This window comes from Malus domestica, chromosome 05, assembly GCF_042453785.1.
Source record: "Malus domestica chromosome 05, GDT2T_hap1".
In the NCBI taxonomy this organism is placed as follows: Eukaryota; Viridiplantae; Streptophyta; class Magnoliopsida; order Rosales; family Rosaceae; genus Malus; species Malus domestica.
In genome coordinates, this window is record NC_091665.1 from 33731869 (window position 1) to 33747467 (window position 15599).

The window sequence follows — 15599 nt, forward strand, 5'->3', positions numbered from 1 at the left end:
TATGATTTAGTAAATAACTTTTTTTTCTTCTAAGGATTTCGTAAATAACATGGATCATTTCTGTTGGGTTGTGGTAGATTTGATTTTATACATATTCTTTAAAGCAATTTTATATATATTGTTGATTGGTACGTATATGTTATATCAATCATATTTTTATTATGTATTTATAAAAAAATATCGATTACCAAATGAAGACGTACCATTGCCAAATGAAAGCTATTGAAGACAAACTAAATCATATCAATGCTAAATTAAAACATATTGATGCCAAAGGAAGAAGTACCAATGCGAAATGAAACGGCCCAAGCGCAGCCCGAATTGTGAGTTTATACTACCTCTAAGCGCTCTGTTTGGTTCACGAGAAAACGTAGGAAAATATTCACTCTTTGATTGCCCCAGGAGTGAAAAATCCAACGCACAACTAGATTTCTCTTGATTCAATGCACCATAAGAATCCATTGCCACCATTGAGCTAAGGAACAATTTTAGGTTTTGATGATATCAACATTGTGGATAGAGCAGAAGAAATATTTAGCATGTAACGATAATTATAACACACAGGCAATCTATAACTATTGTAGACAGCATCGATAATTATAACAACACATCGACAATCTATAGCTATTGTAGGCAACATCGTGGACATAGAGACAATATACTCACATTATAGACATAGCATCAATAATGTCTAAACAATATATTAGTACCATATATTAGCCAAATATGGCAATTCTTTAAGATTAATAAATAATAAACACAACTTTAGCTATAACTTCAATTTTCTTCAACAACCTAACAACCCCAAATCAATTATTTGTTATGATTTAGGAACTGCTAAACTTGTAATCACAAATATTTTTCTTGCAGAGTTATAATTGCATGTCTCATTGTTTGCCAACAAAGACTATAAGCTCCATGTAAACCTTCCAAACACGTTTTGTGATGGTAGATTGAAGGATTAACAAGCACTTCAATGATGTTCTACCGAGCTTCTATGATCGTAGTGCTGAAAGTATTCTCTGAACATGGAAGCGACCTTGTTGGTGATTCATGGACGCTTCGTTCAATGTAAAAACCAGGCTGCTTTGGAGGCGGCAAGACATCACCACTGCTCAACATCAAAACCACAGATGACATGCTTGGTCTATCCTCAGGTACTCTTTGCACACATAATAGCCCCACATGAAAACACCTTATCACTTCAGATATGTTGCATGAATCACAAAATGTCTTATTGATAAGTTCTAGTGGTTTATCTTGAATCCATAGTATCCATGCCTTCAAACAAATTGAAACATGTATGATATGTTAGTGGGCTAATATGTAAGAGGGGTTTTGCTGCAAACTTATATACTGTTAAATGCATGTCATTAGAAAACTATGCTTCGAAGAGCACCGTCTAATTCACTCTTTTTTTTAAAGTAAAATATCATCACCTCGTTTGTTATACTTACATGTCCAAGAAGGTTGTGGTCGTGATCTGGATGACGAAATCCCCTGTTCTTCTTCCTGCTCAACATCTCGAGCAGTATGACTCCCAAGCTAAACACATCAGATTTCATCGAGAAAGTTCCATCTGCTGCATATTCCGGAGACATATAACCACTGCCAGATCAATATGCAATGACCAGTGAGAGAGAATTTCAAGTGGAGAACAATAAAATTATAAACCACAAAACAAGTCTAAGCATGCTTACTAGGTTCCAACCACTCAGTTTGTAGAGAATTTCAAAAGCAGAACAATAAAATTATAAACCACAAAACAAGTCTAAGCATGCTTACTAGGTTCCAACCACTCTGTTTGTATTGGCTTGACTTTGGTCACCGCCAAATGTTTTAGCCAGGCCAAAGTCTGAAATCTTCGGGTTCATATTATTATCTAGCAGAATATTACTACATTTCAGATCTCGATGTATAATCCTTAATCTAGAGTCTTGGTGAAGATAAAGAAGCCCTCGAGCAACTCCACTGATAATGTGGAAGCACTTAGGCCAGTCGAGCAATTTTTGTCCCTCCTGATCTGAAGAAACTTTAAGCCTGTTATTTCAATGCCACATTGAATCCTAGTATAATAAGGTTGAAAATGAAGGATTGTACCAAAAATATAGAAGTCCAAGCTTTTGTTGGGCATGAATTCATATATTAGAATCTTTTCGTCTTTTTGAATGCAACAACCGAGAAGCTTAACAAGATTGCGATGTTGAAGTCTGGCTATGAGAATAACTTCAGTTTTGAACTCTCTTATTCCTTGTCCAGAATTCTTTGAAAGCCTTTTTACTGCAATTTCTTTTCCTCCTATTAGTGTACCCTATGGACCATCATGTCGAAAAGACTTAAATTTTGTATAGCAATTTAGCTAATTTTGATTGCATGAATTCATGTTACCTTGTACACAGGTCCAAAGCCACCTTCTCCCAGCTTGTTGCGGCTTGAAAAGTTGTCAGTGGCTTTAACTATGGTGGTCAAGTCAAACAGTGGTAACTCCATCTCTTCCCCGTCTTCTCCGACGTACTCGTCACTGCAATCCTTTCTTCTGTGTCCTGAAATAGTAGGAGATCTCTTCAGCATGGATAAAAAGATGCGAACAGTTAGCTACACTATCGAAATTAAATACTACCTTATCTAATTCATTTTTAATGTGTCTGAAAATGGTTACCTTCATTTCTGAGTTTCTTCTTCTGTATGTACAATATTATTCCAACTATTAGCAGTCCCATGAGAAAAATTGCAGAGCTGAGGAGAATTGCTAGTAACTTTCTCTTGTTGAAATTGCTCATTTTCTTAACATGATCTGAAATATCTGTATAAAACTAGCTTTTCATGTGATCTCATAGTGTTGCAGTAACTGTGGTTCTAACACTAACTTATTTAAACCCTACTTTGCATAATTGCAGATAAAGGTCTAAGACGTACCTAGTTCTGAAGCTGCCGCTCGTATATAGAGGTCTTGACCACCGCCGGGTGCGAATTCTTTTATGTCGATGAGGTTACCAAACCAAAGCACGCATCCACTTCCCCCCTCCCTGATGTCTAGATTTGCATACGCCGTGCATGTGCAGTTTCCCAAACATAATCCCTTGCATTCCTTAAGACTCATGCTTCTATCAAACCACGAGGTTGATGTGTCTGGCAATTTAATCCCACTAAACTTTACGAAGCCATCTTCATCGCTGCAGGCCAACGAAGTCTTTCGAACACAGCCATCAGACCAATATCCCGAATTCCAATCTTTCAAAGATTTTGGTACAAATCCTTTCAAGCATGCACATATTGGAGAGCTACTATTGATACTGCAACTAGAAAATGGACCACATAAGGCATAATTTTCACACCGATCTGCTTGGAATGTATAGGAAAGTTCCCAACTCTGGGTTTGGTGCACCCATGTGAACCGTTGTACGATGCCAAACGGGTTCAATACATATCTCGAGAACACTGACATGTTCCGGAGCCTGTACTCAAAATAGACCTCATCCTTGTTCATCACAAATTCAGTCCCAGATATTGGATTTGGTTCTCTGACACCATATCCGAATCCTGTCAAATAAAGGCCATTCCACGACCCTCCTCTGGCTTGTATCTTAGCTCCTTTCATAATAAGAACTTGTGGTAAGCCATGCTGATCCATTTGTACCGAAAACTCTCCCGGAGCAGGATCTTCTGTGCTCTTCCAAGACGATATATACCTCTCTAAACCGGTAACCAAGTCCCAACCAATCTTCATTCCTGGTAGGAATGTGTCACAAGGATAATCAAAACTCTGCCACAAGAAGTTATCCGGGTTAATTTCTTTCCCATCTTGCACCACAAGATTTCCAGAATCCAATAGTTGCGATACTGGATTCCCCGCTGTTCTTGATGAATTCGATGACCACACAATGCTGTTTGAGCTATTCAGGAGGACTATAACTCCTTGCTCCGTGAGCTTCAAAAGTCCCGAAGAATCACCAAGTGGTGTTTCTCTGTTGGCTACCCACACAACTGCATCAGTAGAAACAGTGTACCATATTCCCACGTACCGGCTTTTCGATTTACCAGGGCTGAAAAATCCCATTTCATAGCTTCCACCTACTGAAACCAGAGTTTCGCCATCTCTTATATATCGACTCGGAGTGATTGTGCCCCGTGCAGTTGCAGCTGAGATTCTTAGAAGGGAGAATAAGAAGAACAAGCACGTAAAAAAGCTTGTCAAGGCTTGCATGGTTGTTCTGAGATTGCATACTTTACCCAAAGAAATTAATACAAAAATTATACAGAGAAGATGGACCGTTGGCCCAAAGAAAAATCTAAGTAAATTAAATGCTTTGGGTTTCTTAATTGACCCGACAACTTTGGTTTGGAAAGAAAGTCAGGACTATTTCCAATTCGGACCCAACTAAGTTGACAGCCGATAGTAACACTGATCACATCTTCAATGGTGGATTGCCAAAGAAATTAATATGACAAATACCTCTCCCCAGTTGTCATGAAACAATAAGTCACTTATTATACGTCAACGGAAATCATAAAATCAATAGATTCAACTGTTGAACAATGTATCTGTGCACACGTCAAACTTTTATGTGTCAAAATTAAATGACATCTATGGTGAATTGTTGAAATTCATACCATAGCGTTATGCAAACGATCATTTGATAGCATCTTGTCTTCAATTTATTTGGGGAGGTTACAAGTTCAAATCTCAAAGAGAAATGTGTTCTAATTTTAAAGAGGAGTGTCAACAATCTTATTTGAAATTTTTTATTCTACATTACTAACTCTCATTTTCATCGTGTAATGTTACACAATAGTCCAAACTGTAGATTTTTTAAATCATTCTTCAAAGGTCAAATCTAATAAAAATCAAACAATTTTAAGATCGTTTAGTCATTTAACAATTATCAAATAAATAAACATATTGTGATTTTATTAAACATTAAAATTTTGAGAACGTTAATCAAAATATCAAACCATCTTTTATTTGACTATTACAAAGTCTTACAAGGAAAAAGAACAAACAAAACAAAATAAAATGCAATCGGATGGAATGTTGTTCCATGCGTAAAATAATGCTAGTAAATCTCCGGGGCATGTCGTTTCTTGCCTAGAGAGTCATCGTCCACTTACTACTTGTCCTGGCTTGAAGAAACGGTACTTCTTAAATCTCGAGAACATTGACATGTTCCAGAGCCTGTAATCAAAATAGACCTCATCCTTGTTCATCACAAATTCAGACCTAGATATTGGATTTGGTTGTCTGACACCATATCCGTATCCTAGTCCTGTCAAATAAAGGCCATTCCATGACCCTGCTCTAGCCTGTATCTTAGCTCCTTTCATAAGAAGAAGTTGTGGTAAGCCACGATAATCTATTCGTACCGAAAACTCCCCTGGAGCAGGATCTTCTGTGCTCTTCCAAGACGATATATACCTCTCTAAACCGGTAACCACGTCCCAACCAAGCTTCATTTCCGGTAGGAATGTGTCACAAGGATAATCAAAACTCTGCCACAAGAAGTTATCCGGGTTAGTTTCTTTCCTATCTTGGACCACAAGATTTCCAGAATCCAATAGTTGCGATACTGGATTCCCCGCAATTCTTGATGAATTCGATGACCACACAATGCTGTTTGAGCTATTGAGAAGGAGGACCAGCACTCCTTGCTTGGTGAGCTTCAAAAGTCCCGAAGAATCACCAAGTGGTATTTCTCTGTTGGCTACCCACACAACTGCATCAGCAGAAAGAGTGTATCATATTCCCAAGTACCGGCTTTTCGATTTACCAGGGCTGAAGAATCCCAGTTCATAGCTTCCACCTACTGAAACCAGAGTGTCGCCATCTCTTATATATCCACTCGGAGTGATCGTGACCAGTGCAGTTGCAGCTGAGATTCTTAAGAGGGAGAATAAGAAGAACAAGCACATGAATAAACTTCTCAAGGCTTGCATCGTTATTCTGAGATTGCATGGTTTATCCAAAGAAATTAATACAAAAAAATTATGCGGAGAAGATGGAAAAATCAAAGTCAATTGAAAGACTTGGATTTCTTGATTGACCCTACACCTTTGGTTTGGAAAGTACGTCATGGACCATTGACAATTCAGACTTAACTGAGTTGACAGCTGATAATAACACTGATCAGATTTCAATGGTGGATTGCCAAAGAAATTCATATGACAAATACCTCTCTCTCGGTTGTCATGAAACTATTATTCATTTATTATCAATTAATGAAAATTATATAATAGACCAGCTCATAAAATCTCATGACCATTAAATCTTTAATCGTCGAATCTAAAAAAGGACAAACATAACCGTATCATTGGGGTAAAGGGAACCAACTTTTTGTACCAAGTTTAGTCAATAAATATGTCTGTATTTGAGAAAATAAATAATGTATTTGTATACATGTCAAAGTTTGAAAGTGTAATTAAGTTGGCTATTTCCTAGCAAATGTAAATAGTCTGTAAGTTGGCTATTCCTAGTCTTAGGATTAATTGTAATATGCAAAGGTTGGAGCTTGCGTTAAATGAGGAGTATGATTGACTAATGTTACACGACAAAGCTCTTTTCTGGTGACACGCCCCGATCCCGATATTCCCTGAATACCAGAATAGGCACGTGCTAGCCGACACCCAAAGGTGACGAAAGCTATTTATTGAATGCTGAGAACAAGGAATAGATAAGGTTTATAAATGTAAAAGAATAAAGAATATGCATTAAGGAATGTGTCAGAGCCTACAACTAACCAGAATACTAAAAAAAATAATATAAAATTGAATGAATAAATGAGTAGGTCCTACACCAAGAGGACTCGAAGATGCCGCTGCGGAGGTGCCTTGACGCCGGGATTGTATGCCTCGATTCTAAGTCCTGAATGAGGGCGCAAAACAAAGGTGAGTGGATCAAGTTCATATATAAAACAGTTATCAACGTACTAACCCCCATGTTTATATAAAGAAAACTACCAGCATAGTAAGTGATAGGTTTACTGAAAACCCTAACATGCCAAAAATATCTCAAAAGACATATCGCAGAAATCAAAACATCAATCGTCTCACAGATCGTCTCGTAACCGTGGTGTGTTACCAGTAAGATCACTGAATAAATATAACTCCCGACCCTATGACAGCACCGTGGTCTCTGCGCCCGTAGCCAAAGATTACCAACTTCGGGCCCAATGCCTGCTCCGTGTCCCTCAACCCGTAGCTAGGGATTATTTCTCCCGACCTATCTGCCAACCCCAGATCCTCACCCCAGGCGGCATAGTGTCCACTAGGTACGCACAAATAGTTACGCGTCTCATAAATAACCACTTCATAGTATAAAGTCATCCATCGTTTATACTGTAAAGAGGGGTTTCTAAAACATGTTCTAGCATCCTATCGTCATCCATCAAATAGTTTACCAGTTCATGGTTTTTATAGAAAATACGATATATCAAACTATAGCTCAATATAGGCTAATAATTAATTCCTCACAAAAAAACGAGACAATAAACAACATATTTCATAAACATGCTTAACATAAAATCAATTCATAACTCGTAAGGCATGCTATTCATTTATGTAATTAAACTATGAAATCATGTAATTTTAGAAGAAGTCCACTCACCGTACACCGATGGTGCAAAGCTGTACCAAAAAGGAATAACGGAATCACCTCTAATAATTGCACCTAATCACATAAAGGGGGTACCTTTAGTCAAACTCTATTCAAACGATTTAATTTGGGAAAACGAACTTCAAAAACAGGTCTAGGACTTTGAGCCCATGGAGTGTGTTGGTGCCTTTTGCAATTTCAGCTCGTGTGGGCAAGGACTTTGTGCCGTTGGAGCGTAATACGGTTTCGTGCCATTTGAGATTTGATGCGGCTTTGTGCCATTTGACCAATTCGGTAATTAAAGGGATTTTGATCCATTGCATGAGTTTCACCAATTTGAAGTGGTGAGTCCATCGAGTTTTGTACTTTGAGATGGTTTGCATCCACAGTTTTGAAGTAGTTCGAAGTTGTCTATATTTGTATTGTTTTTTTCCTCCACTTTGCTCCGTGTCTTGATTTGATCTTAGCCCAACGATTAACAATGACCACCCAAAAGATTTTGAAGACAAGCATTAATTCAATCATGCCCATGAATTAATTCAAGCCATAAGTAGTTTGTCCTTGTGGGATCAAACCAACCTTCAACTAAAGTTATGACAAACTTTGTCTCTTCACCTACTTAATTGCTTGCTGGAGATCTTTATTCCAATTCCTAACTTAGGAATTTGAATGAAACTTGGTCAGCAACTACACTAATGTTGGTGCACCTTGAGCCTGGGCATATCCTTCAACGCTAGCAACAAGCTTCTTTTCCGGATAATTATCTGGTCAACTTTGTGCTTTAGTGCAACAGTGGGTTTCGAGCTTTGCATTCGAGACTTCCGTCATGATTTGGAGCTGACCATGAAATTAATCCGTTGCATTCCTCGTTTACATTTTTCTATGCATGTGATTGGGTATAAACGAGGGAATATGTGTGTGGAATTTAGCGGTTTTATACCATTTGATATTTGATACGGCTTCGTGCTATTTGGGATTTGAATAATTAATAGGTAAATGACCCATTAATTAGAATTTGAGTATGACATCTAGAAGGGTTTTAGAGCCACGCCGCATTCACTTTTTATTAAGGGAACTTGATGGTGCTTTGACTTGTCTTGTTGCACTTCTTTTTCTTCCCCTTTTTTTTTTGTTTGGTGTCGATGAGGTGGGGTTGCCCACTTTTTCTTCCTAGCTTTTCTTTGTCTTGGGACCCCTATAAGTTTGTCTCCATCTCATCTTTTCTTTGTTCTTCATATGAGCAACATTCCCTATAAAATTAGGAACTTTGTTGCGTGAGCAGCATCCATTAAAAGGAAATCTAGGAAATGTACTCTTTGTAGAATTTGTAATTACTTGGTCAAAGTAGCAGGAGTGAATTTAGTTTATACAAACCAGGGATTCGTTCCGGTTTCATGGTTGTGTCTAAAATTTGATATCATACTACTTACGTATCCTTAACGAAATCAAACCGGCGGAGTTCATGAAATATTTGATTTGGATTGGTAGACTTGCATTCAGACTTGGCAAAATGAGAAGCCAATTGGATTTATTTAAAACCCATATATGTGACCTTCGGTAATCGTCTAATAGGCTTTGTAAAATAGGACCTTGATTTGTCTTTTCCTTAAGTAGCTTAGGACTTGAAGACATAAAGTAAGACTCCAAGTCCCACGTGAGGTGCATTCTACAAGTTAAAGAAGCTCATATTTTCCTCCCTTGCTACAGCCTTCGGTGTATTTAAAACTCCACAAATTTGACTTATGAATCAAACATAATGATGACTAAAATTAATAACTTATGGTGATGCATGATTAGGATTTGCCATCCTTTCACCATTTTCTAATAATATTTTGTCCCTTTTTCTAGGGAATCGCATGCATGGGATCCCTATTTGTTTGCTCTTCATCACGTGTTATTTGCATTTCCTTTCTTCATGGAACTTATGAAAGCTCTATAGACTTTTAAGAAAATTGCAGCGACATGTCTTCGATCTTCGAAGCAGCAACATATCTTAATATTTAGAGTAGCGATCATTATATGAGGAAGGCAACAATGCTCTTTGTTATCACTACGAACTCCATAGAAACAATAGGAAAACATGGAGCCCTTTGTGCAGTAGATTTTTGGGAGCCTCCTTTTGACCTTTAAACAGACTTTTAGAACCCCATGTTATATTGGTTTCCTTCAATTAATCCTTCTACCGTCATCGCATTGAGGGTGATCAACAAAAGAAAGAGAAACATTCATTTCCAGCAAGCCTTCTATGCATCCATGCGCATCGTCCCTTTTTCTACAACTCCTGGCTGCCATGAGATGCTTGTTTGGTCCCAAAAGGAACTCTTATGTGGCCTCTTCTTTCTTGCTATACATGACTAATGACGGCAATAATTGTCCGTACGAATCCATGAGCTTGCCACCTAGATCATCATGCTTAGATTTGTGCGGTGGTTGTGTAATGGCGGCGTTAAAGTCACTGGTGTTGTCCTTGGCTTTGTCTTCTGTTTGACATTGGAAGTGGTGATGTAATAGCGACCTCCATAAGGTTATGCAAACGATCATTTGATAGCAACTTGTCTTTAGTTTATTCGAGGAGGTTACGAGTTCAAATCTCAAAGAGAAACATGTTCAAATTTTAAAAAGGAATGTCAACAATCTTCTTATTTGAAATTCTTTATTCTACATTATTGACTCTCTTTTTCATCGTGCAATGTTACACAATGGTCCAAACTGTAGATTTTTTAAGTCATTCTTCAAAGGTCAAATCTACTAAAAATCAATTAATTTTAAGATCGTTTAGTAGATGAAAACATTAAGTACTCGTAGCAAAATACAAAACAACTTAAATGTCAAAATATAAAACCTACATCACAATATGTACATTTTTCACAATACCCATAAAGTCTATATGTCACTGTTTCTTTTGGTATGAAAATTGACATCAATGCTGCAATTTCCACCCATTTGTTCCTGATTAACGCTTCAAATTTTCATTGCCAATCTACAAACAATAGTGAGAAAATTAAAAATCAAATAAAAAGAGTTAAATGATAAGTGAGAAATGCATATTGAAATGTTATCGTTAATAAAGTTGTTACCTATTAGGAATCACCATAATTAGCTGGAATGAAGCAAGACTTCTTTGTATACTACATTCCGTGTAAATACACCTTGTTGGCCGACTATGGAGCTATTTTTTACTAACACAGTTGTGGTTGACTTTGAGACCCCCCTCGATAAAGCCACATATAATTGTCCGTGACTGAAGACGTGATCTGGAAGGTAAACGCCTACATGTGGTATTGTCTGACCTTGAGATTTGTTTATAGTGATAGAGAACTTAGTTTCACTGGAAACTGCTTTCTTGTAAGTTCAAATGGAAGCCCAGCAGTATCAGTACTTTTGAGAGGGATTCTTGGTAAGAAAACTCTGGATCCGGCAAATTGTCCAGTTAGAATTTCAGCATCAATAAGATTTCGGTAAGAACCACGACACAATAATCTTGTACCATTACACAATCCCAATTTCGGATCAATATTCCTTAAAAGCATGATTGGAGCACCTCTTTTCAGAGTTAACTTGTGCGAAGGCAAACCACCAAGTGAGATTGAATTCAAGAACTCTGGCTGATACAAATTCCTTTCATCATCCTCAACTGAATCAAATGAATACATTGTCTCTTCTAAACCTGGAAACATATTGATTATCTTTTCATTTAACATATCAACGTCTTCATTTGTAGGAGTTACCACTGCCCTTTCCACCATGTAGGTTGCATCATTCATATGATCCTCTAAGTCAGGGATGATTTTGGCAATTAATTGATTAATGGAATGCTCACTCTCCCATGGTATCACCATGCATTCAGGTAGTTTTACCATATCATCCATAATAACATCTTCATTCCCATCACCAACACGAAGTAAAAATTCTGAAAATTCACGATCATTTATGGATCTCATGTTTTGTTTGAGTTTTAAAATCTTTACCTGTGACCAAAATGATGCCTTAACAACACTTGCTTGGATTAGTTCAGACTTGGTTCCTTTCCGGATAACAGGAAGAACTTGTCGAAAATCTCCCCCAAATATCATTATTTTCCCCCCAAATGGTAAGTCAATATCTGTTAGGTCTCTGAACGTTCGATCGAGTGCTTCAAATGCATGACGATGCGTCATTGTTGCTTCATCCCAAATAATTGCCTTTGCCTTTTGTATTAGCTTTGCTAAATCAGATTGCTTACCAATCGAACACATCGATGATGCATCAAGACTAAGTGGTATCTTGAATTTAGAATGTGCTATCCTCCCACCAGGCAATATCGTAGCTGCTATTCCAAATGATGTTGTTGCTAATATTATGTGGCCCAACCTTCTCAAGCTTGCTAACAATGCGCGATATAAGTAAGTTTTTCCAGTTCCACCAGGACCATCCACAAAAAAAGTTGCATTCTCTGATCGTTGAACTGCACCCATTATTATGTTAAACGCATTTCTTTGGTCATCATTTAAACGTTCAATTGCATCAAGATCTTGTTGTGGAATACCTATGGATATCTCATCTTCAATACATCTTGTCATTCCTGAACTTGATTCATTTCCTCTTGTCATTTGGGGCAAATCAAACTCGTTTATACTCTTATTAAATTGAACCAAAAGTATGTTCAACTCACGCAAGAGTCTGTTGGTAGCAAATGTGGGAGTTATGTTAGTCATGGAAACATAATCTTCTATCATGAATGGATAGAACTCATCCCATAACCCTCGAACACCAATTGGTGCACAATATGCCAATATGGTGACGAATAATCTTCTTAAAGCCGACGGCATTTGAATTGTGGAGGCCTCTAACAAACATTGTCGAATACTGTCATCTCTTTCTAAAAAAACCTCGTTGTTCTGCTGCCTGCTTAAATGTTGGATGCAAAACCCCATTAACTGTTCTCAAGTTTGTGAAAGATGTTGGTCCTCTAACATGATTAAGAAGAATCCGAAGGTAAAATTTTTCACCTTCAGCAGGTGAAACTGCATATATTCGTCCAATAACCTTGTTACGATTCATTCTTTTAGACCACTTTCTTTGAGCTTGAATCCATCTGTAATGTGATGGGATTTCCATGTATACGTACCGTCGCGCTTCTGCATCCACATGATTAAGTGTAAAAAATTCAGTTAACATTGTCTTTCTTGTACTCTTATCATGTAGAATATTTATTATGCTCTCGTCGGCACGAAACTGAACTTGGTGCATATTAGGAAGATGTATTTGCAATCGCTCAACAGATGGGTAAATTCGATTAATAATGAACTTGAATATCTTCCATAATGCCTCTGGTGCGCAAACCCATCTTACATCCTGAAACTGCTTTATTTCATCGTATTCAGGGTTTGATTGCACTTCGACTGTCACTCTATCTGGGCCTTTGTAAACATACTTATATAAGTACTTGACACTTTTTATGCTTGCACAAATTTCAACATTGATATGACAATCATACCTTAACAGCAACCATGGATTATATGGAATGACCCAACTATTATCAACCATTATGTTTCCTTGTCGATCAAGAGAGACGGGCAATCGATTTCCTCGCCTTTGATAAATTGGATACGAATCATTCCCTTGAACAGTGACTGGTGCAAATGGTTTGGGATACTTTCTCTTACATCTCCCATTTTTCATACATGGAGATTGAGGATTATGAATCCCACACGGGCCATGAATCATATGCTTTAACACCACATTGTAAAGTTGAGGCTCTACGTCTTCGTTTGGTATTTCAGCTCTAACAATTCGGTCATACTCATCTGGGTTATTGATCTTATCATTTTCATCTAACACCACCAGCATATGCACATGTGGAAGACCACGTTTCTGAAACTCAATAACGTATGCGTAGGCAACAACATTGCCCAGTACCCCCTTTTCAATGATGTCTTCTTTTAGTTGCTCAAGTTTTGCACGAAATACTCTAGTGAGTAAGTCAAGACGATCTTGTGGAGTTTGTCCAGCGAGTAATTCACTTTTGATTTCTTCCCAACTTGGGTTACATGTCATGGTAATAAAAAGATCTGGCTTTCCGAATCTTTGAACCAGAGTCATTGCATCTTGATATCGTTGGTACATGTCACGTGGGCTTCCAACAAATGATGATGGTAAAATAATTCTACGCCCAATGCTACCTGTTAATTTTTTATTTTCAATTAACTATATATATTGTACAGATTTTGAACAAAGTTATATTTTAAATAACGATAACTGAAATGATATATATACCTGCATTGTGTTGACCTGCATTTAAAGAGTCTTGAAGTCCTTTATAGAGATCCGCTCTAACTGTGGCTTGATTAGAACGCAGCCATCGAAGTTTTTGTGATTCAATTTTAATGTAGTTATCTACAGCATATTGTTGCAAGAGACGCCCACCTCGAAGCAAAAGTGATGATCCATTATGGCGTATCTGCAGAAGCAAATTTCATATATTGCTTTTAATATGGGAATCATCATTCATTTGTATATATTGGGAAGTAAATTATGTTATCAGTACAAACCTGTAACATATAAGCATAATAGTCGCAACATGTTATTGCTCTTCCACCATCATCACGACTATTAACATCCCAACCATATGTACCGTAAGGTAGCAATAATGGATACTGTAACGGATCATAAAATTCGACATAGTCTCGGACGTGAGAAAGTCTTCCACTAATTGTCTCGACCACGATATCCCTTCCATTTGCAATGGTGGCATCATCTCCATCTATTATAATTGCTGCAACTTGTGATGCTGATGGTAGACTATATTGACGCCGATCTATTGGTTGCTCTTTTAGGATCAACTTGCAATTCGGCAAATCTTGGCGTTGTCCGAGGCTTCGCAATGTATGAACAAAAGGATTATGGTTGTTCAACATATGTTGTATCTTTTCAACCACACATCTATCTAAAAGTTCACTTTCACACATTCGGTTTTCAACTTCATGCTCAGTGTCATATATATCCGCTTGTAAAAATCGCGGTCTGTTTCCTTCATGTGGTAAAAGTCCACCAATCTTATGATATAATGCACCTTGAGCACGAAATGTGTAAATCCCACGGCCACCAATATTTATTCTTTCATCCACGTGTACTCCCATTGAAGTGAATGCAAATGCGTGATTGTAAGCTCGAATATTTTGCCTAAAGTGTCTACCCTCATTTGTTTGGTCAGAGAAAAGAGCAACCATTTCTGGTGGAGACTGTATTGGGGGTAAAGCAACTCTTCCTTTCAAGCAACACATATTCAAAGTTTCTCGAGTAAACAATTGTGCGTAGCAGTACGGACATGTGGTTGGAGCAGGTAAGCGGTAACCTAGGATACCCCGATTCTCATTATAATTTCTAGCACAATTGTGGTTTCTTCTTCCTCTACTTTGCCGCACATGACGATTGGTTCTAGTTGCATGTTCTTCTTCTGATATTTGTACATGAATATCCAACACTCAGTATAAGAATTTCCTTTGTAACTAATAGTATATCTATATATAGATAGAATTATATACTAAGCTCACCATGGGGAACAGTTGAGAGCATCCCATCATATATTTGTGACCTATTCGAATGTGTCAATTGGCCTATATGAGTACGCATTCTAGCAGAAGTTTGGTCATCACGATTTGTGATATCTGACAGAACCCTTGAACTCGCGCTTTCATGCTCAATTTGTTCTAATAAATACATCACATTATAATATGATTAGTTAAAAAATTAATGTTTAATATTTAATATATTTAGTTGTGGTCTAATATTTTGTAAGACTACCACTAAAAATAACTACAACATTGAGATCAATATGAGAGTACGAACAAAAGAATAAAATGAGATTTCAATGCACAAAATAGTGTTCTAAAAATTACCTAATTTTTATAGTGTGAAACAAATACAAATAAAGAAATTTAAATAAATACCTGGAATTTGTTGTTGTATATTACTGGGGTTGACCTCAACATCATAGTTAGCCAAATGAACTCGTTCTTGTATATTACTGGGACCT

General features: G+C 37.3%; 4 protein-coding genes across 5 annotated transcripts; all 4 read right to left on the reverse strand.

Annotated features, from left to right (window-relative positions):
- Positions 1–703: 703 nt before the first annotated feature.
- Positions 704–4275, reverse strand: LOC139195747 (G-type lectin S-receptor-like serine/threonine-protein kinase At4g27290). 2 transcript variants are annotated; one of them, XM_070821142.1, is made up of 7 exons: positions 2917–4275; positions 2660–2794; positions 2389–2543; positions 2101–2311; positions 1786–2023; positions 1458–1608; positions 704–1281 (listed from the first exon to the last, which is right to left on the reverse strand). In XM_070821142.1, the coding sequence occupies exons 1-7, from the start codon at positions 4202–4204 to the stop codon at positions 985–987; spliced, it is 2475 nt and encodes an 824-aa protein (XP_070677243.1). In that variant the 5' UTR covers positions 4205–4275; the 3' UTR covers positions 704–984. The 2 variants fall into 2 exon arrangements, with proteins under 2 accessions (XP_070677243.1, XP_070677242.1); XM_070821141.1 differs by having other exon boundaries at positions 2660–2803.
- An 819-nt stretch (positions 4276–5094) lies between these two features.
- LOC114825149 (G-type lectin S-receptor-like serine/threonine-protein kinase At4g27290) lies at positions 5095–5931 on the reverse strand. The gene is made up of 2 exons (XM_029103520.2): positions 5766–5931; positions 5095–5711 (listed from the first exon to the last, which is right to left on the reverse strand). Exons 1-2 carry the CDS (start codon positions 5929–5931, stop codon positions 5095–5097), a joined length of 783 nt encoding a protein of 260 aa, XP_028959353.2.
- A 4956-nt stretch (positions 5932–10887) lies between these two features.
- Positions 10888–12393, reverse strand: LOC103430321 (uncharacterized). The gene has a single exon (XM_029103521.2). The coding sequence runs from the start codon at positions 12391–12393 to the stop codon at positions 10888–10890; it is 1506 nt and encodes a 501-aa protein (XP_028959354.2).
- Positions 12394–12433: 40 nt separating this feature from the next.
- LOC139196221 (uncharacterized) lies at positions 12434–13666 on the reverse strand. The gene has a single exon (XM_070821891.1). It carries the CDS (start codon positions 13664–13666, stop codon positions 12434–12436), a length of 1233 nt encoding a protein of 410 aa, XP_070677992.1.
- Positions 13667–15599: the final 1933 nt, after the last annotated feature.